We start from the raw sequence: 22,308 nt of genomic DNA, 5'->3' as shown, positions 1-22,308 counted from the left end.
CTACACGAAGCCGCTGGGTGCTCTTCTTGAGGGCGTTTCTCCTGTGTTGACAAATGAATCAGCGAAAGGTGAATCCGCCTAAGATGCGGGGACATACTTTTTCTGCGACCGCGATCGGAAGGCGTTTAGATCTGCGTAGGCTGTCATCTCTTTTTCACCCAATAAAGCAACGCGTAAACTACGGTTGCATTGTGACAGAGGAAAATCCATCATAGACCGCTGATCAGATTGGAGGATCAAGGGGAGGGGCATTTCTACTAGAGGGAATCGATCGCCTGGTGGCAAGTATCGAGTTCGGCGAGTTGCCTGCAAGTGAACGGACTCTAGAGCCGTCCGTCTGCATGCGATGTAAGGAAAGCAATCTTCAGGAGAGTAACCACAGCGACTTTGTAGTTATTATAAATCTGACACACCACATGTATTAATGGAACGGCCTGAGAAAAAGGAAAACTTTCAAAGCGGGAGAGACCTGAACAAGAGGAGACGAAAAGACTGGGAAGAAAGACCCCTGCCAGAAGAAGGCGACTGCTGCGTACACCAGTAGGAAGAAATCCACCACATCAAGAAAACCGTGCCCGTATATATATGCGTGAATCGGCCATCGATCGAAACAGAGAAAGGCACCCTTTCAGTCCTTGAGTGCGACACATTTCCCCTCTCTCCCAACGCCAGTCGGTTTCGATGATTTCACTGCAACTTTGAGTCCTTATTTTTTTTGATTTCTCTCCGCGAACACATTCAGCAACTTCGACGCCTCCAACTCCATAACTCTGTGCGTCTCGGATCCAGGAGCGTCGGCAGCAGCTTCGCCTGGAGAAAGACAGAAGACACATCTAGAGCATCGAAGAGAAGAACTGCGAAGAGAAAACGGAAAGCTCCACATTCAAGTGTGCGTACACCCGCCAGAATCGCGAAAAAGAAAGGCCTTCTACGGCGTCTGGCAGAGCCCATGCCCTTTCTTCCACGGAAAGACCGTCGTGTTGCAGAAGGCCTGAGGTTTCTCCCTTCACTCCTGTGTGACATTTCCTCGAATCAAAGATACTGAACAGTAATACGGAGCAGCACTATGTACGATCTGCTCGAATCGATTCACATTTTGTCTCCAATCTGTCACAACCGTGAGTCAACGCAGGAAGGCAACACCAGAAAACTCAGGCGCTGGCTCGTGGAAACGCGTCTCTAGCCTCCACTATAGACTGGTGAGAAGAAGTCTTCGAGGGAATTCCGCCGTTCTGGAGCGCCGAGCACTTGCACATAGACCGCAGTTCCTTCTCCTGCTCAAGATGAGTTACCTCTAGCTTTTCCTGCTTCTCCGGCACTGACAGCGAGCCACAGCGGCTGGACGTCGGCCAGGGCGAGGCTGCTTTTGCCGGCGAATTCCCCGGACCCCGCTGCGCCGTTGCCGAGCAGCGCCCAGACAGTCGTCGCCGCCCAGAAGTCCTTCGGAAACGGGATCGAACCGTGAGGGGAAGTTCTCTGAAGAATACAAAATGCCGAAACTCCGAGAACGAAATCGTGTCGTTGTTGACCTCACAAGTACTCGAACGCTTTTCATAGTAAAAAAAACTGCTCGACAACCAGATGGCGGCGACAGACTCCACTGCACGTCTAAAGCGCAACGACGTTGAAAAAGACTCTCTTTTTCGAACTCAGCATTTTCGGAAACGCACTGAAAAATCAAGTCTCCTGCGCCCCAGACACATATACTCATAAATATATATATATATATATATAATGTGAAGAGTACAGGACATGTAGAAACTCGAGCCATCTGCGTGTCGTGCATGCACATGTACACACCGCTCGTGAAGGATGCTCAACCGCGAAGTGGGGCGCCTCTCACTGTCTCCTAAAAGTCCTTCATGACATGCAGGAATCAAGGGTGCGTCACGTTCTCCCGAGAAAGGGCAGAAACACAGGCTCACGCTTCGCGACACATGAAGAAGAAACTGATGACAGACAAATATTAACTCGAAAGCGCCTCACGGTCTCTTTCTCTCTGCCTCTGTGTCGCTGTCTCGCTAGCCATCGATCTACGCAGAGGCCTTTGCGCCTATCCCAGCATCTCCGTACCTCTCTACATATATCTCTCAATCTCTATATATGCATTTCTCTCTCTCTCTCTCTATATATATATATCTATATCTGTCTATATCTGTCTGTCCATCTGTCTGTATCTATCTCTCTCCATCGACATCAGTCTATCTCTGTGTACTTGGGTGTGTCTCCGTATCTCGCGATGTCGGTGTATCTGTGCGTAGGTCTGTCTTTCTCTGCGTGAGCCTCTTCGCTTGCATTTCAGTTTTTTCGCCTCTCTATCTCTGTCTCCACGTTCATCAATGCATGCAGCTCAAACAGAGACTGAGTGATCGGGGTGCTTTTCCTTTGACAGATCTGCGATTCGTGGTTCGGGCGCTTTACCCCGCACACCGATCCGCTGTATTTTTTGTGCATTTTTGTTGTCGGACCTGAACAAGGAGAAGGCCGAGCGCTGCGTGGAGCACAGCGGCAGGGTCGCAGGAAGTTGAAGAAGCGAGAGCCTCCTGGGCAGCGGCTCTTCGCGAGGAGACGAGTTGCTTCACGCGCCGTTTGTCGGGCACCCGCAGCTGCAGAGCGCCCAATCCGACAGGAAAAAGCATTTCTTTCCGACAGATACAGAGGAGGAACAGGAACGAGAAAGTGGAAAAAGACAACGAGAGAAAGAGAAAAATTCAGAGATGAAGGCACAGAGAGCTCAGAAGGAGAGAAGAGACAGAAACAGAAGAAAGGGGAGAGAAGGAAAGGAAGAGAAGGAAGCAAGGAGAAAAGAAAGACAGGAATAGAGGCAGGGCAAGGACGAGAGGGAGAGAGAGACAAAGAGAGATATGAGAGAGAATGAAACACGGGTGAGAGGACACAGAGCAGGGTCGCGACAGAGAGACAGAGACTGAAGGAGAGAGAGAACGAGAGAGAGAATGAGAAAGAGAGGGAGACAAAGACAGAGAGAAATAGGAGTTCATCCAGGGATCTCACCAGAATGTGGCTGTCTTCAGCAGCACCTTGCAGAGAGTCGATTAAATCTGCACCCGCTCGCTTTTGGACGACGTCGCATGCACGGAGAAGATTCTCCACGTCCCCACCTGCTTGCGCGGCCTTCTCAAGACACTGACGACGGTTCTGAGTGTTCACCTGCGGAGGCTCCGCTGGTCGCCAGCACGGAGGGAGGGAAAATGAAACAGATTCGAAACGCGAAAAGAGTAAGCAGCCAGCCGAGAAGAGCGACAACTTGTGGGCGAGGAACACAGTTCAAAAGAAACAAGAAGTAAGAGAGGCGAATCCGAAAGAGAAATGAGCGCGTCGCGAGGGGCCGAAGGGGGAGGGGAGGGGGGAAAGGAAAGCAGATGTTGGGTGAGGACAGAACTCTTGAACAAAGATGCTCTCTGAAGAGATCTTGGAAATGGGATTGCGGCTTGGCTGGCACTTGTGGGGCTTCTGGACGACGAGATTCTAAAGATCGCGAAGAGTTTCGAACGCGACGCTCAGACGCGAAACAGAGAGAAGTCGTCAGGGAGACCTCTGCGGCAAAAGGTCTGGACCAAAGCTTGGTCCAGCAGCGACGATGTTACCAGCACCACGAGAGGCTCTTCACTTTAGAAAGAGCAGAAGAAATTCACAAAACAGCGGGCAAACAAGTCACGAATGTGAGACGTTAAGCGGCAGAGACTGGAGGGAAAGACAGCTTCACACGAAAAAGGCAGACTGTCCAGCAGTGCGGCAGACTGTTGAGGTGCACAAACACCCGCCGAGGGTCAGGTAGAGAGAAAACCATACTCAAAGTGTCACCGAGGGAGACTTGGAATTGCGTTGTTTTTTATCGCTTCGTCGTTAAACAGACATTTCAGGAAACAACGACGGCCACCCCCCACCCGCCGCGAACAGAAGCGAGGGATTCTCGCCTTTCTCTGTCTCCTCACAGGTAGCTTCGGCGACAGCAGCTTCCACGAGAGAATCGAGGAGAGTCCCGACAGATGTCTTGAAAAGATGCACGACGAGAGGGTGTTTTGCGTCGTCCAAAATGCCGAGAGCCTGAAAAGACGAAGGCGAGAGACGCGAAGCCGCGGCTTCAGTTGAGTGTGTTTTCTGTCTCTTCGCGGTCGACAGGAGACACAAGGAAGGCCCAGCGTGCACTGAAGAAAGACCCAGAAAGCCAGAGTCAGACGGACTCCCGCCCACCAGACAGGCCGGCGGAAGCGAGGAGCGGAACACCCGAGAAAGAGAGGACTGGCCGAGTTGAATGAGACATACAGAGCGCAGAAGATGCCGCGAGTGGAGACAAGAAAACGCCGACGACGTCAACGCGCCAGACATATGAGATCTGCGTCGCACACCGCACACAAATGCTCCTCTGCGGGAGACACTTGGATCTTAGAGGACTGTTCACAAGAGCTCCCGCGACTTCCTTCTCGAAACAGAATCCCGCAGAACATTCGACAGGTAGACACCGCAGAACGCGGTGTCGGCGGAGTGATAGAGAAATACGAGCAGTGTGCTGAGAGGCGACGAGACTCGAGAGATCTTGCCCTCTCTGAAGAAATCCAGTGAAACTCATGCTGTGCTCTCCGTGTCTGAGATCGCTAAGACCCGCATTCTCGTCTCTCACCTCGAGGCCTTTGACCGCAAGAACAATCGACTCAAATTCCTCTTGGAAGTTCGCCGCCCTTCGCTCTGTCTTCGCTCTCTGCTGCTCCCGAAGAGACCGGCGCGAGTCGGCGACACACCTCTGATAATGCTGTAAGAACGTCAACGGAGAGAAAGCAACGCTTGCACGCAACTTCTGCGGAGAAGAGCAGAAGTCACTTGGAGACCTCCTGCGTAACCAGGAAAGAGCGAAGAGGCATTCGGTGCAGAACGAAACAGACACGAACGACGGAGCGACAGAACGTTTGCAGCGAGTCACAGACCGCAGAGACACAAACGGAAAGTCGCGTTGAAGAAAGAACTCTCCTCAACTCGCAGAGACAGCCGCGGGCACACAAAGAAGGGACGTGGAAAACGAAGAGGACATCGGGAAAACGCAAGGATGCGAAACAAGTGGAAACGCGCAACAGGATAGGGGTGTCGAGACACCCGAGACCGTGAGGAGGTCGACGTAACATGGAGGGACAATGACCTCTTCAACAGTTCATGCTTTTGCGGAGATCAACTGCCTATGAAGACGAAGAAAGCCTCCCTGAGGAACTCAGTGAAACACTCGTTCACCTTCGAGTTCACCTGTGACGCCTTTCGAACTTCCTTCTGGTCGAGTGACTCGGTGAGAGTGGCAGGCTCCCAGAAGAAAATGAAAACGACTGCTTCCTCAGTGAAGAAACTTACAGCGTCCAGGCGCGCTTGAACCGTCTCCCACAGTCTCTGCTGCACGTGAGGAGGAAGTGAAGTCCAGAGATCCGCAAGAGAATTCTCGTCGGAGGCATCTGACGAACACACTTCTTCAATGTCTCCTAGGGTGACCGTCCCTGACGCTGGTGCACTTGTCGCCGCAGCAGACTTCTTCTTCTTCTTGTCATCCCCTGCGAAAGCGAGAAGGTAAGGAAGGGCGCCGAATCGAAGAAAGAAAGGCAATGGATGACAACTTCGATCGAATACTGGAGACTCGACGTTTTCAAAAGTATTTACATTGCTCTCTTGCTCCCTCGACAAATCACACCGCTGCCGTCTGCAACAAATGGACCCTGCTGGGAGATCGCCCACGATAATCGTTCGTGCATGCGTTGATGGAAAAACGATAAAAAAAGGAAAAGTAACCGATGAAACTGCTTGTCGATTCCGTGAGTCCCCACTCTTCCTCTCCAGAGGTACTCCTGCGGGAGAAACGCACCCGTGGTGGACATACACCCGAAACACGACAGCTTCGTCTCTACACAGAACCGTTGTTTCTCTTCCTCGTTTCCTTCTCACATTCCTCTTTTCCTTCGGTCCGCGTATATTTCTCGATTTCCCTGACTTCTCTCTTCCCTTTGCTTCTTTCCGTCTTCGGTTGCTCTGCGTGCTGTCTGCCGAGTGCTTCTATAGATCTTCATGTCCCCTGCTTCAAATGAAGCTCACTTTCTTTCTTTTAAAAACACAAAAAAATAAATATATATATGCATATACATAGTTAAAAACCTCTTCCTGTTCAAGAAATCACTCTGTTTCTCGCGCTGCTGTCTGTGGCGAACATATTGCGCGGGTCGTGTGTTCTACTTTAGAAAATCACTTTGGAGATTGATTTCCTGCTCCAGTTTTCTTCCCCGAAATGTCTCCGCATCTCGTCCTCACCTCTCCCTCTCCGTGCGCCTTTCCCCCGTCGTCGGTTGCGACCTTCTGCCTCCTCGTCTGAATCATCGCTGGCGGGTCCTGCGTTGTGACTGTTCTCCTGCAGAGGATAAAGGAGTGAAAACTCTGTTTATTTTAGAGTGAAAAATGCCAGTTGTGTATGAAAGGAAACTGTCTGTTTCACACAAGAAAAGGGGAGTCGTGGAAGACATCCACGCGCAAGCTTCGGTGTGTGGCAGAGACTCCAGCGACCTCTCAAACGAAGCGGCATTCGCTTCCCCGCATCCGCGTCAATAACTGTGTTGTTTGTGCGAAAAATCCCAGTGTTTCTGGATTTCGCCTCGTCTTCCACTCGAATCAATCTGAACTGTCGACCAAGTATTTCTCTCAGTCTAATGCATCTCTACATCTCCGTACCTATACACTTGTATACATCTATACATATATATGTATATATATATATATACAGATATATATATGTATGTATATGCATATATATATATATATATATATATACATACAGATATATATATATATATACAGATATATATATGTATATATATATATGCGTGTATTTGGGTGGCACGTAAATGCAGAGACACATGTGGAGGAGGAGATTTGAATCTTCTCTTTTTCGTTCCGCATGCATCCTTTCCGAGATGAAAGCGACGCTTGGTTGAGACAGCGGTGTCTTCATGCAGCCTTCGCTGCGCGTGGACGTGGGGTGTATCGACAGAGGAGGCGCACCTCGGTGTGTTTGGCGGCGGCCCCGGCGGTGGACTTCTCGGCTTCAGCGGCTGCTTTTTTCGCGAGGAAAGGCGCCACAGCTTGGCAAAAGATGTCCAGGAAGCCGTGAGAGAGAGCGACGCCGTCGTCGAAAGTCACTAGAGGCAAAGGCTTCTTGCAGGTAGAGGGAGAGGCGCCTTTGCGCCCAGATGCAGACTCTTCCGCCGCCAGGAGAAGCAACAGGTGAGCGTCTTCCGGCGTGAGGGCGGCAGGAAACAGAGAACTCACGTCCGCCCAAGAAGACGCCGCTACCGCTTCCTATACGCACAGACGCAGAAACAGAAAAATGAGGAAGAAACGAAGCGCCGCGAGACGAAGAGGTAACCGAAAGAACAGAGAGGACATGCACAGCAGCAAAAGAAGAAAGAGAGGAACAAGGAGAAAGGGCAGACGAAGAAGAAGAGAGAAACCCGAGGTGAAAGGAACACCAACACAGATAAGCAGGCAGCAAGCGAAGCCTGTGCGGCCATGTAAAGACGAAATATCTCGCATTTCCGTCGCTTTGTCTGCGGCGTACTTGAAGGTTCGCATGAAGGGGGGCGACAAGCTGGGGGTGTACGTACACCGTGGCCAGCGGGATGCCTTCCGGAAACTCCTTCTGGAGAAAGCCGTGGGCGTCCGAGAAACCACAGTCCTTGGCGAGAGAAAACGGCACAAACGCGTTTGCTTTGTAGAAGGAGGTGACCTGAGCGGAGACGGAAAAACAAGGGGAGCTGTGGAAGCGACAGACAGCTCGCCACAGAAGAACTCCAGCGGAGACACCGCGAGAGAAAAGAGAAGAAGAGGACCGGACGAAGAGAGGACCGGAGAGGAAGAAGTAAGAGAGCAGCGCGAGGATGACGACGTAGAAGAGGACATGTGGAACATCAACGAGGCGAGAAAGACAGGAAACTGATGAGGAGGAAAGGGGAGAAAGAGAACAAAGAGAAGGAACAAGATGACGTGAAGAGAAGAAGAACAAGAGACGAGAGCGAGAAGAGAGCACCAGAGAGCAAAGGACGAACATTCGATGACGATCTGACATGGAGAAGAGAAGGCAAATAGAAGGAGCAGCCCACGAAGAAACACAGTAGAAGCACAAACTTTCAGAGAACACAGCGGACCTTGTCGCTTTGACCTGTCGAAAACCGCGCCGGAGTGAAGATGCCACTCTGCAGGCGTCCCTGGAGTTGCGCAAGGCGAATCAGCTGCACTGCTGCATTGGTCACGCTGTCGTTCGGGAGACTGCACAGAGGAAGCAAAACGACGAACGCCAGGAAAGAAGAGATGTCTTAAATTGATATACGCATTTCCAAAATTCACCTGGAGTCCCGTTTCCGGTTCAAAGAATTTCACTTTACGATTTCAGTCCAAATTTCAACAAAGCTCTCGGTTCGTCACACATCCCCCAAGTTCTTGCAGCCTCCAACTACGCCACGGCATCACACCACTAGAAGGCGCGGGGAAGCTGCTGCGCGCCGTCTTCTGCCTGGGCGTGCATCTCAGAGTCAGCAGCGAGAGCCGCGTTCTCAGCGAGCCTGACGTCACCCCCGAGAACGCGAGAGAAGTCCGAGAGAGAGACGGAAAGGAACAGAGAACAAAACGGCGAGACGCAACTGCTGTCAGATAAGAAGCGAAACGCCTGCACCAGACTCTGAGTAGCTCTTCTGTACGCGAAACGTCGAGAGAGGACGCAGAAGAGAAGCACTGGATCTCCACCTGAATCGCACACGACAAAACACACCTCCTGAGCGAAAACGAGACCAAAACTCACTTGAACTCTGTGGCGATAGCCGAGACAGCCACAGGTCTGCATGCAGCTGTCAAGACGCCTCGGACGATGCTTTCAACTCGCCGCGAGAAGTGAGCCGTCGTCAGATACTGGTTTTTCAGTTCGCCTGAAAAACACAGAAAAGGAGTTTTGGACTGAGGGTGCGTTGCCTGCAAGCGTTCGAGCGCATGCAACGGAAAAACAAAGACACACTCTTACCGTGAATGACTGTGCCGAGACGCGCGTGGATCTCCTGACGTAAAAACTCAGCCGGCAGAGAATACTTTTGAGATAACTCCGCGATCGTCAGTTGGCCCTTCTCCTGAAAAACGTTCACTCGACACAAACCCATTCACGCGACCATCGATAGCTTCCTTTAAATATAATCCTTTTCACATATATATATATATATATATATATGTATGTTTGTGTATATTTGCCCATATATATATATATATATATATATATGAATGCGCACATGCAATATGTGTGTCTGTGTGCATATGCAAAAATATATTAGTGTTGAACACTCACAGCGTCGTCCTTTGCTTGTGAGGCCGTCGAATAAAAAGGCGGCGCCATGTGAAATGACGCACAACGATGAAGGCTTCTAAAAAAGACACCGCAAGTACTTCCTCCTGTTGCCGTGTGTGTCTCCTACCATGTGCCTACGTCTACGCATTCACATGCACATATATACGCGTAGATATACATACCTTTTTATATACATGAGTACATATTTATGCATTAAAGTGAATCGCAGTTTTAGATACTTGCGCATGAGTATGCTGGCGAGGTGTCTCTCTGTGTTTCGCGGGAGAATCGGGAGAAGGAGACAGAAGGGCGACCTCGAAAATTGAGTTCACGCATACATGGAAGCTTGTCGCTGACCCGGGTCCCGCGGGTGTCTAGAGATTCTTAGGTTTTTTCGTTTGACGATCGCTGCTCACTTCGAGGAGATTTTCAATTTCTCCAGCGATCATGTTAAGGTACAGCGTGGAAATGAGGTCACCGTCAAGAAGCATCAAATGCCTGCTCCTCCGCGTCATCTCCTCCGTCTTCGCCTCCACGATGTCGGGACTCACACCGAGCGCTGTTGCCATTTCGATCACGTTTACGCGCCCTTTCTGAACGCAGAAACAAAGAAAGGTGAAATATCCGAACACCACAGACATAAAGACACGTATAAATATATATATATATATATATATTTGTTTACGTGTAATTACCCCATAATTCAAGAGGCTGCCACAGATATCGGAATCGATGCGGTGAAACACATGAACGCAACAACGCATACACACCACGTAAACTCCTTCATATTTACCGACTCACGAAAACGTACATATACATATATATATATATATATATATATATATGCGCAGGTATGTGATTGCATACGTAGAGACAAATATGTATGAAGTGGAAACACAGAGACGTAGATATGCACCAGACTGTCGATTTTTTCGCGGATGGGAGATGGAAGACGAACATGATTGGCGAGGTGGGTTCGAATTTCCTGCGCAAGGGTCTCCAAGGTGACGAATTCCTTGCCGTTTGTCGTCGTGACAAGTTGGATTTTTTTCTTCTCCATCAATTTGACGACAATGTCGACGCATGCGCGCTCCGAAAGCATCTGCGTCGGCGCCGCCTCCTGGACAGCCATGAACTGCCTCTGCAGTTCCTCGAGCGACACCATCTTGGAGAAGAAGAGAGAAAAGGAAGAGATGGCTGGAAAGACAACGAAAACGGATTTAGCGCAGGAGACGCAGCGGCGCGGAGAACGAGACACGAATGAATCGATGCGGAGTCGCGCGAAAAGTGAAGATTATTGCTTGAAAAGCGGAGAAGAGAAGTGAGAGCAAAGAGAAGAGAGGAAGCAGACGAGAGAGGGATACGCGAGAAAATCCGATGGACAGAAGAAAGTGACAAAAGAACAGAGAGAAGAGAGAAGAAGCAGAGGAGCAGAGAAGAAAGACGAGAAGCGACAGAAGGATGGAGAAGAGACAAAGAAATGCATGAAGGGGAGACAGATACAGAAAAGAAGAGTAAACAGCGGGGACCCGTCGGAAGCTCAGAGGAAAAGAGAAGAAACCAACACGCGAGAACTGGGGAAGACAAGAGACCGCCTCGGAGCTGGCAGGGGACTGGTCGTGGAGTCTTTCGAACTTCTTCCTCGCGAGTAAAAATCACGGAGAAACAAGACAAAGAAAGAAGGAGACGAATCGCGCTGCCTCTCCCGGACTGGCGGAAGAGGGGGCTCGCGGGGACGGCGAAGACGACACTGGGGAGACGAAGGAAAAGTTCTTCTTTCACAGGACAGGCGAAAGAAGTGAACACCAGAGTGTTCTTGGGGGAAACCGCAAGAAGAGAGAAAAGAGAGAGGAGAACGAGAAGAGCGAAACGAAGAACAAGGCAAAAGACGGTAGCGGCGAGAGAGTTTTTCGTGTGCAGGAAAACCCAGGCCGCAAAGAAACGACGGTGCACCTTCCTGTTTCTAAGCGAACAGAAAAAGAGAAAGAGCGCGTCGAGAGGAACTGATGCTCGGGTGTATGTACACTCGTTTTTCTCGCGTTCGAAAACGAAGCTGCGCTTCTTCGCTGGCTGACGCAAAGAAGAACGAAGTTTCTTTTATCTGCTTCGCGCGAGTCAGCCAGAGTCGTCGCCCCTGTCTCGTTCGTTCCACTCAAACAGCACAGAGGTGGACTGGGAGAAACAACAGCCTCTTCCATGGAAACGGAAGCCGGATGCATCGTTCTGAACTAAAGTAAATACTCACTGCAACTCCTCCCTCCTCAGCTCGCTTTCTCGTCTCGCAGCGCACACAGCAGCCGAGCCCCGCGTTCCTCACCGACGCTTCAAAGAGTGGCTTCTTGTCCCTCTCCTCCAGATAAAAGAGCGTTTCCGGAACTCTCCCTGCATCATCTGTTTCTGCTCTACGCAACTTCTCCGTGGCTGTCTGCTTCTCTCGCGACGACCTGCAGAGAGGCCGGTGTTTCCTGTCGCCTTCCCGTCTGTGCCGCCTCGGCTGTTGGTTTCCTGTCGGTCTGCGCGTTCGCCGGCAAGACATCACAGTGCTCGTTTGTCCAGGCCGCCCGACCTGCGCCTTTCTCGTCCAGAGCTTTTCGGACTGAGTGACCGAGCTCAGTCACGGATGAAGGAACTGAGAGTCTTGGGGAAGTTCGCCGCTTGGAAATCCAGAGTTTTCAGAGAGCATCGACGCCGTATGTGGCTGGAGGCCTCGCGCTGTCGTCGCTCGCGGAACTCGCGCGCGTTTCGCGCGGGCGGAGCTGCCGGGTCATGCGGGCGTTCTTGGTGGGGAATCGTCATTTGTTGCGGGTCCTCTTTCGCTTTTCTCGACAAGGGAGGCGACGAAGTCTTCGATAAAAGTACAAGCGGACGGCTACGGTGAAAACCGAGAAAAAACGCGCAAAACGCGCACCAAAGCGACTCGACAACTTCGCCTCTGGACGACGCAGCGAGCTGGCGCTCAGCTGTCTGTACACCCGAGAGTTGAGGCGCTCGGACGTTTGCTAAAACACCCGCGAGCGTTTTCTGTGTCTGTGTGTGGCATTTTAATGCGCGTCTTTTTCTGTAATTCGCGTTTTCTTTTCCTCGCGTCCACTTCGTCCTCTCCTCAACAGGGGACTCCGTCCAACTTCCTCCGCGCCTCCTCTGCCGCGGTTTCCCGGACAGGCAGCCACTCGAAGAGAGGGTGTCTCGCGCATCCGAGGCAACGGGGACCTACCTCGCGCGTCAAGAGCCAGTAAAACGCACTCTTTTTCCTTTCGCTTCACGGAAAAGCGGACTGGAGTCCGTCTGTTTTTCTGCGAAGTTTTTCCTGTTGGCGTACCTCTCCTTTTGCAGTCTTTTCCCTCTGGGGCCTCGGCCAGCCGTACATGGCGCGTCCACGCGACGAAGACTGGCAACCGACAGGTCGAGTTCTGCATCTTGAGACTTGTTGACGTTCACCGAGCTTCTGTTGAGGAGACTTTGAGCTTCTGCTCAAAAGTCAGCTGCTCGACACCTCCGCGTCGCCTCCCGGCGTTGCCGCCCCGCGCGGCGTCTGCCGCCGCTTCGTCGTATCTTTCTCGTCACAGGATCCTTGGCCTCGTTCTCCGTTTTCCGCGTGCTTCTCCTCTTTTTCGTTCCCTTCTTTCTCTCTCTTGACCTCGCGACTGTCGCCCACTTTGGTCGCGCTCACCCTCCCCAACCACTCTCGTTTTTCTCGCCGTTACGCCTTCTTCGCTTTCCTCTCTTCTGACGCGATCAGGCTCCTACGGGGCTGTTGTGTTCCTGCGCTTCCCGCTGCTCTCCCTTCTTTGTCTCGGCCTTCTGCGTCGCTGACTTCCTCCGAGTTTTCTTCTTCGGACTGCTCAAGCTCCAGCATGCAGCCGCTTGCGCGCGAAGTTTCGCGCCTGCCACGCTCTGGACCTTTAGGTCCTGTTGCGGCGAAGAAAGACGACAAAACATTCATTCCGACCAACGTCCGGGTCTCTCCAGGGGAGAAGAATGACAGAGTCGTGAAAACAGAGAAGATTGACGACTCCACGGACGGCTCAGGGTCCCACGATGGACCTCGCAATCTCGAAACGCAGGTGAACATGGGGACAAAGTACTCAGTCTCCTGCCCATCCGTGTCTCTTCTACTTCTTCTTCTTGCCGGTGTCTGTCCGCGTCGATCTGGGTCATTCATTCTTCTGCATGCCCAGCGTTTTGCCTGTCCAGAGCTCGAGATGTCTCTACACATCCCCCTGCGTTCGTCTCTGCATCCTCTGGACCTCGCTTCTCTCGCAATTCCTGCTGACGCAAGAATCGCTCTCTCTCCTCCGTCGACGGGTGTGTTTTTGGCTCTGTGAATATGCTCGGAACAGACGCATATCTAGGAACCTGTGAACATGTAAAAGAACGAGAGTCCTTCCTTCGCAGGGGGTTCTGCAACGTTGGCGAGGGTCACCTTTTTAGGAGCCGCACGCGGGAAGTTCACGGACCTTGGGAACAACTGAACGCGCAGGTGTCTAAACACTCCGTGCATGCGTCGCACATGAAGTTCTTCATCCAGATAGAAAATTACACGCATTTGTCGCCCTTTCATTTTGCTTCATAAGTGCATGCATGTGCGTATCTATCTATCCATATATATATATATATATACATATATATATATATATATATATATATGAGCCCATGCCACTCTTTGTCTCTGTAGCTTTTCAGCTGGAGATGGTCTTTCAGTCCAGAGGGCGTCTGTGAATCTCCTCTAGACATATATATATATATATATAATCGATTTGTGCATGCGCGTATTTTTCTTTGTTTCCCTCACCACGCACTGCTCGGGTGAGACGTCCCTTTTAAACTGGCCCGTGTTTGCTTCTGTGGAACTTCTCTTCGCCCAGTCTGGATCCTCGTTCGAGAGAGGCAGTGCTCTCGTGTGGGAACGCATGTTATCTCGGAGAGAAGAGAACTGAAGAAAGAAAAGACACAGCAAACTGGGGAAGGGAAGCTTGTTGATACACACAGACAGCTCTCTGGTGAGCGCCTCTCATGTATGTATATATATATATATAGATAGATATAGATATGTATATGTATGTGTATGATATTTATGTGTATGAAAGAGTTTGTTTCGGGGACGATGCATGCAGGCGTGAGCCGACTTGGTCGTGCGTTTTTGCACCCCGAAAGGTTTTACAGATTTTTTCGAATTTAGAAATGCGCGTTTTGATGTGCTTTACTGTTGGTTTGTTTCTCTTTTTAGCTGGAGGCTCTCACCCGCGAGGTCCGGGAACTGACCCTTCGCGTTCAGGAGGAAAAGGAGATGAAGGAGCTTCTTAATTCTCAGCTCAACGACGCCTACGAAGTAGGAACGTTTCCATTATTTCTCTCTTTTCTGTGACACCTCATCTCTCTCCTTCAGCGACGTTGGTCTTTTTCCGAAACTCTCCTCCGGTCGGCTTCTTTCGGTGTCTCCTTCCTTCTCTCCCTTTGAAATCTCTCTCTCTCTCGCTCGCTCTCCTCTCTTTCTGCGTTCCTGTCTCTGTGTGTGCTTCTGTTTCTCAACTCGCAAGCTCTTCTCCTGTCTCTCCTCTCTTTGTGTCTTGGTCCACGTTCTCCTGCGCCTGCCGTCTTACTGCTCCCTTCCGACTGTCTCTGCTCCGGGGTCTGTCTGTCGGAAGCGGTTTTCGCCTGGAGCTGTGAATACCCCCGTCGTCTTCTGAAGTGGCAATGCACCCTGTGTTTTAATCTGTGAGGCTTTCTGCGTTTCCGAAGCGACAAAAAGCGTCGCCTGTTCAAGCTGTAGAAGGGATCCGTCCGAGACTGCAGTCCCCTCCGTCGAAATCTTTCTGCGTTCCTCAGGAACTCGCAGACGCGCGGTCTGAGCACAGGGTCCGCGGCTTCGCTGGCGCGTCGGGCGCTCGCCTGCGTGGCGTGCGTGGACTCCCGGCTTTCGAAGCGAGGTGAGGAAGAAGGAAAGAACGCGTTTCCTTCCACTCTCGCTTTCTTCCTCTCTGTCTTCTTTCTCTCTCCAGTTTGTCAAGTTTGCCCCGCCTGCTTCAGCGTCGCCGTTTCTCTCGAGATCTCTCGTCTCTTCTTCGAAGGCCATCTTCGACGACGCGATTCGAGGATTGCTCCTCCCTGTGTCTGCTGCTCTTCTCTCTTCTTCCGTCTCCTCCGTCTCTTCCTGTTGCGTCCCTTCGTCTGCGTTTCGACTCGTCGTCTGCATGTCTCGCTCTGTTTCTTCCGGCATTCTCCACTTGCGGTCTCTTGGTGCAGAGAGCGCCGGTCTCCTCCGTCGGCTCTCTCGTCCCTCCTCCTTGACTGTCGCTCGTTTCCATTGAAGACTCACTTTTGCTTTCGCCTTCAGGTGGATGGAACCAGAACACCCGACAGCGCAGACCGTGAGTGTCGAGACAGCAGAGAAGCGCAAGAACGCCGAGAAGGTGGAGAAGCGCGAGGAAGAGACTAAGAGAACGGAGACCAACTCCGTCGTGTATCGATTGCAGAGAAGACACCCTGTTTTCAGAACCGCCTCTGCCCCATATTTCTCGGTTTCAAAGAGTGGAGCGCTTCGTCGCTCGCCGCCCGGCGTATCTTCCTCCTGCGTTTCTGAATCTGCGTCCCCGCGTCTCGTTCACCCTCGTTCCTTTTGCAGGCAATTCGCTCTCAGCAGGAATTCGAGTTGCTGCTCCAGGAGGAGCGCGCTCGCCGCCACACGATGTTCGAGCAGTACGAACGACACATGAAAGTGATGAGGAAGAACCATCACAAGGAGAAATTGGAGACAAAGAAGAAAGTTCTCAGCCAGGTCGAGTTCCTCATCAAGTGAGTGGCGCAGCAAAAGGCTCGGGAACACCTCAAAGAAGAGAAAAATTGCTTTTCCAGGAGACCACCCGATAGAAACGTGGATCCGGAGGGGAGACACAAGTCCTTCCTCTTCCCAATAAAACATCCTCGGGCGAAAGATACGCTTGTCTTCTTTTGTCTTCTTTTGTGTTTGTGGCGACTTCTTTTCAGTTTCCTCTCACCCCTCTGTTCCCCCGGAAATCACTCCTTCTCGCCAGCCTATCAGCCTCTCTCTTTCATACGTGGCTCGAAACTGCATGTCCACAGTGACGCACGCATATATACGCACATATATATATACATATATATAGAAATATACATATATAAATATATACATGTATACATATATATATGTATATATTTATATATGTATATTTTTATATATAAATGCTTATATGTATAAGTGTGTATAAGTGTGGGTGCTGTATACACAACGACCTCGAAACAGAGTCGAGTTGGTGGAGCACAGAGCAATGCGCAGCATGCAGTCTGTCAGGGAGACACACTGTCTTCGCTTTGCCGCCCATTCGTTTATTCGCATTATTTTTTCAAAGTCGAAAATCCGGGGAGGCAATCCTCGACACTCACGCTTTTTCGTGTTCCTGCCGCCCTGGTATTTGCGTTTGCCTGCTCGGCTCACATTCGGATTTTCTCGATTTTTCCCCTGTTTTTTTCGTTTTTTTACTTCTAGAAAGTACCGGCGCCTCGCCTCGGACGCCGTCGCTGTGGCGAAGAGAGAACGCGAGCGAGTGGCGGAAGAGCGGAAGAGGGCCAGAGAGCTCGCCGAGCGTGCATGCAAAAATTTCGAGGCCGATTTGAAAGGAAGAACGAAGGTGAGGTTGGGAGAGAATCGGCGAAGAAGGCGGTCAAAGGAAAGCACGAAACAGGCGACAGAAGTTCCTTTTTCAGGCTTCGTCGGATGGTCGATACTGCATGCGTCTCCAGAGACCACACTACGTCTCGCGTTTTCTCAGATCTGAATAAATCTCGACTTGAGTCGCACACCGAAACTGACTCAAATTAATGCATACATACACGGATATATCAGTATATTTTTGTAGGGACAGTTGGGTGTCCGTACATCCGACCAATGCGCAAATAAATAAATAGGTATATATATATATATTTATATGCTTGTAAGTATGTGGATGTTGATAGGTGGAGCGAGCGGACGGTCGGCGAGTGAACATCGGGAAAGGGGAGACGTTAAAATGATTGTTCGATCTCCTTTGGTCCTCTTTTTTCCTTGACTTTCTGTTTGTGACTGTCGTTCCTTCGCTGTCTTCTTCGGCCTTTCCTTGTTCTCTTTACCCTTTCTCAACTAGTTTGTTTCGTCTTTCCTCCCTGTCTCCCGTTCCTGTCTTTATTCTTTACACCATTTTTCACTGGTGTTTTCTCCTCTCTTCGCGCGTTCACTCTTTCTCGTTTCCGTGTTTGCGCCTTCTCGCATCTCTGTCTCTTCTTTCTCTCCACTCTCTTCGGTTTTTTCTCCGCGATTGCTCGCTCGTCTCAGACGGCGCTCGAACAGTATCGTCGACTCGTCCAGGAGGCTCACACGGCGGCGAAGCAGGAACGCGAGGAACTTCACAACAAATGGTATTTCTTGAAGGGAAACGCCTGAGCGGCGTAGCTGCTCGCGCTTCTGTACAGAGGAGAGGATTCAGTCCAGCGAAGCGAGAACGAAGATGACGCAAGCAACAAGCACGAAGGCGAAGGACACAGGGAGGCTGGACTCAAATGAACTCAGAATACACGAATTCATTCAAGCACAGACGTGGATAAGTGCATAGTGTTTTCCAGAAATGGAAGAAGACAGGGGAATGATGCGCCCCCTAAAGAAATAAGATAAAAAATATAAAAAATTCGTGAATCGTTCGTGCCAGCAGAGGAAGAGAACTCGTTCGAGAAATCAGAGAACTCGGCTCGCTCGACCCAAGACTACACACGAAACGGAATCGTTTTTCTGTGGCATCATTGATTGCGATGAACCTGGCAAATGAATGCATAAAGATGTATCGACAGATGTCGACGAAATCGAGATATATATTCCTTCCCTCTGTATACGTTCTCTGTCTTCGATATAGCTGAATGTTTCTATTCGAAGGGGGTTTGTTTTTTCAGCAAAGAGCTGCAGGAGACGGTCGACAACGAGAGACGCGAGTTCGACACCTTGATTGTGCGAGTGAGTGTTCCGTCTCGTTTTTTTTTGTCTTGTTCTTCGCTTCTCTTCTGCGTTCGCGTCTTTCCGGCCTCGCATTGTTGCTTTCCTGCGTCTTCTGTTTTCCTCTGTTGTTTCGCGTTGTCGACTGTTCGCTGCCTCTGTCTTGGGTCGTCCGGCTCCTCTTCTGCGTTAGCGTCTCGGTTGCGGTCTGACAGGACTTTCCTTTCTCTTCGTCTCGCATGCATGCGTCGCCGTGCACAGACGAGTGCAACATCTCGCGTCTGCGTCTTCTTTGCCACCCAGTGGAAATCCCTCTAGCGACTTCCTCGCCTCTCGCTTCTCTTGTCTCTCACCTCTCGCTTCTCTTGTCTCTCACCTCTCGCTTCTCTTGTCTCTCACCTCTCGCTTCTCTTGTCTCTGACCTCTCGCTTCTCTTGTCTCTGACCTCTCGCTTCACTTGCCTCTCGCCTCTGCCTTCGCCGTTCCGGTGCGTCGGTCCTCCAGCTGTTTCTTTCGTTGATGTCCTCGTTCTTTCCTTTCCTTCGACTTCTTCGTTCCAGGGGCGTCTCGCGCTTCGTGTTTTGTCTCTCTTGCCGCGTCTTTCCTCCTCCTTTTCTTGGTTTTCACTTGCCTCCTTGTCGACCTCCGTTTTCCACCTCTTCATGTCCTCTTGTGGGGCGCTTTGTTTCTCAGGAGGCGGAAGCGAAGATGGCCAAGTTCCGCGCGAGCTACGCCCGGATGAAACAGCAGACCGAGGAGGAGCGTCGACAGTACGGAGTGATGATGCATGAAATCGCGAAGCGGGTGAGGAAGAAGAAAGAAAAGTCGAAAGAAGGAGAGGAACGACAGATAGGCTTAGGCGAACGAATCTGGGGCGTCAAAGACTCTAATCGGAGGAAGTGAAAACAGACTCAGAAAGGATTTTTACTTGTTTTTCAAAGAGCTTCTGTCCTTTCTTCTTATGCCTCTTCGCCTTTAGTGGCATGTGGCGGCGGTCTCAATGAATACGAGCAGTGACCGACTCGCATTCGTTTTCAGAAGTTTATGCGCTTTGTGAAGCTGCTCATTTTTATTCCCTCTCCACATTGCGGTGAATCCGAAGGCGCAGAGACTGCGTGCAGAGGAATTCCTTCCTTTTGCTTTTTTTCTTCAGGTGGAGAAGGAATGTGCAGAGTACGAAGAGTTCGTCATTCGAACGATGCGAGATCTTCTTCAGAGCAAAGGAGTGGAGATGACCGAGAGTGGACTCAGGGACTTTTTCCAGAAGAAGCGCGAAGAAATGCGTCCGTCTGGAGAGGTAAAGTTTCGTTTACGGGATTTTCCGGAGGCCACAAATGTAGCAGCGAGCGCATGTGAACGTGAGTCTTTTGTGTTTTTTTTCACCAGAGAGAAGCGCTTCCAGAGGACAAACGGGTACGCACACGCGAGGGTGGAAGCTGGAAAAAGTTAAGACGCGATGAGAAAACGTTCAGTTTGTATGCATGCATGCCGCAAGGAGACCTGTTTTTTGGAAGAAGGCTCCTTGAAAAGTCAAAGGGGCGGGAGGTCGAGTCCTAGGTAGATGCAGAAAGAAGTGGAGGGGAAGTGGACGAGAAAGACGAAGCGAGAAAGAAAATGTGAAACGAGAGAAGAGAAGCTTCAACTCGGTGCATCCCTCCCTTGCAGCGATGGAAGTGAAGACCTGCGTGTCTTGATTTGAGCTGGGGGGCTCTCTTGTTCCGTAGAAAACATAATGATTTATCTCTCTCTCTTGGCTGTTTCTCTTTTTTCTTTATCCGCTCTCAGGGACACAGCAGCACCGACGGACTCGTCACTGTCAAGTATCGATTTCAGGCTGCGGACCCAGAAGATCTGCAATAGATTTCTGTCGAGAAGGTTTCCCCCAATTCTTCCTAAAGTGATGTATTCGAAGGATTCGCTGAATGCGTTCCTGAGTTCATCATCCGGCAGGAGCTTCTCTCGCAAGAGCAGCCTTCTCCCTGTTCTCAGAGGCGACGCGATAACAGGCAAAGAAGTCGACGAGACTGCAGTGTTTCGCCGCTCCGCAGCAGAACACTGCGCTTGTCTGAACATCTTCCTCTTTCACAGCTGTTTCTCCTTTTGCGAATTCAACGCTCTCCACCTACGTGTATTCTGTATACATGCTTGCATGCTACTATGGGTCGGTGTGTACATACATTACACGGAGCATACAGTGTAAACGCATTTTCACCCATATATACATATATACATATATATATGTATATCTGGGTGAGTATTTGTATGTGTTGAGAAGAAGGATTTTGGTGTGTCTGTACACCGCTTTTGGCGACGAGAGACCCACGTGCATGCATCTTAAGATCTGCATGCAGATAACTCTCACTTTGTCTGTTCGCGTCGAGTGCGGCCGGTGTTTTTCTTCAAGGAAACACGCAGAGACTCACCAGAATGGACTTCTTCGTTGCGTTTCACATCTTCGCGTCACTCATTGGGAATTACCTGTTTCTCTGCAAGAAACCCACCGAGGTGTCTGTACACCTGAATGCGTCTTCCTCCGGAAGGTTCTGCCTTTTCAACGCAGCAGACGCAGAACGAGGACGGTGGAGGCTGTCTTGTTCCGCTTCCCGATCCGCTCTCCTCGCGTCCGCTGTGAACGCTGGGGAGGCTGAGAGCCTGCAAGCGATGCGAGCTGTGCAACGCGTCTCCGCGCATCTGTGCGTCCAGCGAGACCCGTCGCCTTGCGATATGCGCCAAGATGAAGACTTGGCATGCATAGATACGCCTGCTGCATGCAAGGCGCTTGCGAGAGAAGGTGATGTCCCGTTTGTGGGATGTGTAGGCCGAAGTCAAGTTGCTTCGGAGAGGGACTTTTTTTGCAGCAGTTGAGAGTTCTGTTGGATTCACATGGATTTCAAGACTGAAAAAAGACTTGCTCAACAACTCAGAAAACGGTTTTTTCGGCGAAAAAGAGCGACAAGTGACACCCGACCAAAGCTTCGGTCTCTGGTGTCAAGGCAGACTCTTCTCCGTGAGGATGGGAGGAGAAGAGCGTTCGAAGCGGTTACAGGAGAAAGGGAGGGCGGAGGCCGAATTGCTTTTTGGAGTTGCGGAAGGTGATAAGACTGACGCCATATCAACAGGCAGCGTAACGCCGTCTCACCTTTCGAAATGGGATTCTCACTTCGGCGCTCATTGCCTGTCCGTGTTCTCTCTTCGCTTCATCTTGTTCTCAGTTCCCTTATTGGAGGCTTGCTTGTATTTTCTTCTTGTCCTCGCTTTCGACTCTTGCGGCAGCCGTTTGTTTTAGTCTTCTATTCTCTGTAGGAGACCTTTTTGTTCTCGCCCCGGTGTCTCTTCATCTGCCTCTGACCCCCGCTCCTGGCACTCATTCTTGTTCACGCTTTCTTCTCTTCGTTCTCTCTCTCGCCGAGTCTGCCTTTGGCTCAGCTCTCAGCGACCTTCCGAGCAATCGCGAAGCTCGCAGCACAAGCCTACTCATGAGTTTCTCTCAAAGACGAAACGTCTTCCAACTCTAGTCTACAGAGAGTTTTCAAAGGTTCTTCCACGTGCATGAGTCCACTCCTACACGTGGATCTTCGGCTACACATACATACACATATGCATGCATACAGATATATTCATATGTGTCCGGAGATCTATCCATGACTCGACAGACATATGATTATATTCTGGATGCATGCATGTAAATAAATAAATATATATATATATATACGTCAATGCCCAATTATTTCCTCACGTCTATGGATACACACATCTGTATATAGACAGACATATTTATGTATGTATGTATAAATATTGCAGTGGTGGAGGACACCAGAGTGTGAGGATCTGCGGCTTTTAGAGCCTGGGAGACAGGCACCTCTGCGCTGGCGTCAGACGTCCCTTTGCCGCTTCGCCTCAGTTGAGAGATTTCGAGCATCTCTTTCCGGGGAGTTTTTTATAAGAACCTCCACAAGGTCTCGAAGACTGGGAA

General features: G+C 50.6%; 2 protein-coding genes across 2 annotated transcripts; one reads left to right on the top strand and one right to left on the bottom strand.

Moving 5' to 3' along the window:
* Positions 1-216: 216 nt before the first annotated feature.
* On the bottom strand, positions 217-12,042 carry TGME49_222360 (hypothetical protein). Its single transcript, XM_018779967.1, has 15 exons — positions 10,320-12,042; positions 9,778-9,954; positions 9,047-9,149; positions 8,831-8,954; positions 8,181-8,301; positions 7,595-7,762; positions 7,039-7,335; positions 6,295-6,391; positions 5,353-5,546; positions 4,640-4,768; positions 3,954-4,065; positions 3,013-3,182; positions 2,469-2,606; positions 1,293-1,476; positions 217-810 (listed from the first exon to the last, which is right to left on the bottom strand). Exons 1-15 carry the CDS (start codon positions 10,524-10,526, stop codon positions 707-709), a joined length of 2,325 nt encoding a protein of 774 aa, XP_018638314.1. The 5' UTR covers positions 10,527-12,042; the 3' UTR covers positions 217-706.
* On the top strand, positions 11,945-21,786 carry TGME49_222350 (hypothetical protein). The gene is made up of 11 exons (XM_018779966.1): positions 11,945-13,425; positions 14,589-14,690; positions 15,188-15,288; positions 15,696-15,729; positions 15,984-16,153; positions 16,866-17,007; positions 17,688-17,770; positions 18,296-18,356; positions 19,029-19,139; positions 19,489-19,632; positions 20,121-21,786. Exons 1-11 carry the CDS (start codon positions 13,216-13,218, stop codon positions 20,193-20,195), a joined length of 1,233 nt encoding a protein of 410 aa, XP_018638315.1. The 5' UTR covers positions 11,945-13,215; the 3' UTR covers positions 20,196-21,786.
* The last annotated feature ends 522 nt before the right edge of the window (positions 21,787-22,308 follow it).

Source organism: Toxoplasma gondii, chromosome II (assembly GCF_000006565.2).
Source record: "Toxoplasma gondii ME49 chromosome II, whole genome shotgun sequence".
In the NCBI taxonomy this organism is placed as follows: domain Eukaryota; phylum Apicomplexa; class Conoidasida; order Eucoccidiorida; family Sarcocystidae; genus Toxoplasma; species Toxoplasma gondii.
Note: the sequence above shows the minus strand (reverse complement) of the source record. Positions and strands in the feature narration are given on the sequence as shown.

Bases quoted from the DNA above. Each gene is read 5' to 3' on its own strand.
- TGME49_222360 (XM_018779967.1), bottom strand. From the start codon at position 10,526: ATGGTGTCGCTCGAGGAACTGCAGAGGCAGTTCATGGCTGTCCAGGAG. The intron at 8,955-9,046 runs GTAAGAGTGTGT...TGTGTTTTTCAG, and splicing joins TCTCGGCACAGTCATTCACG to GCGAACTGAAAAACCAGTAT. The intron at 1,477-2,468 runs GTCCGACAACAA...TGTATTCTTCAG, and splicing joins TCGGCCTTCTCCTTGTTCAG to AGAACTTCCCCTCACGGTTC.
- TGME49_222350 (XM_018779966.1), top strand. From the start codon at position 13,216: ATGCAGCCGCTTGCGCGCGAAGTTTCGCGCCTGCCACGCTCTGGACCT. The intron at 13,426-14,588 runs GTGAACATGGGG...TTCTCTTTTTAG, and splicing joins CTCGCAATCTCGAAACGCAG to CTGGAGGCTCTCACCCGCGA. The intron at 15,730-15,983 runs GTGAGTGTCGAG...TTCCTTTTGCAG, and splicing joins AACACCCGACAGCGCAGACC to GCAATTCGCTCTCAGCAGGA.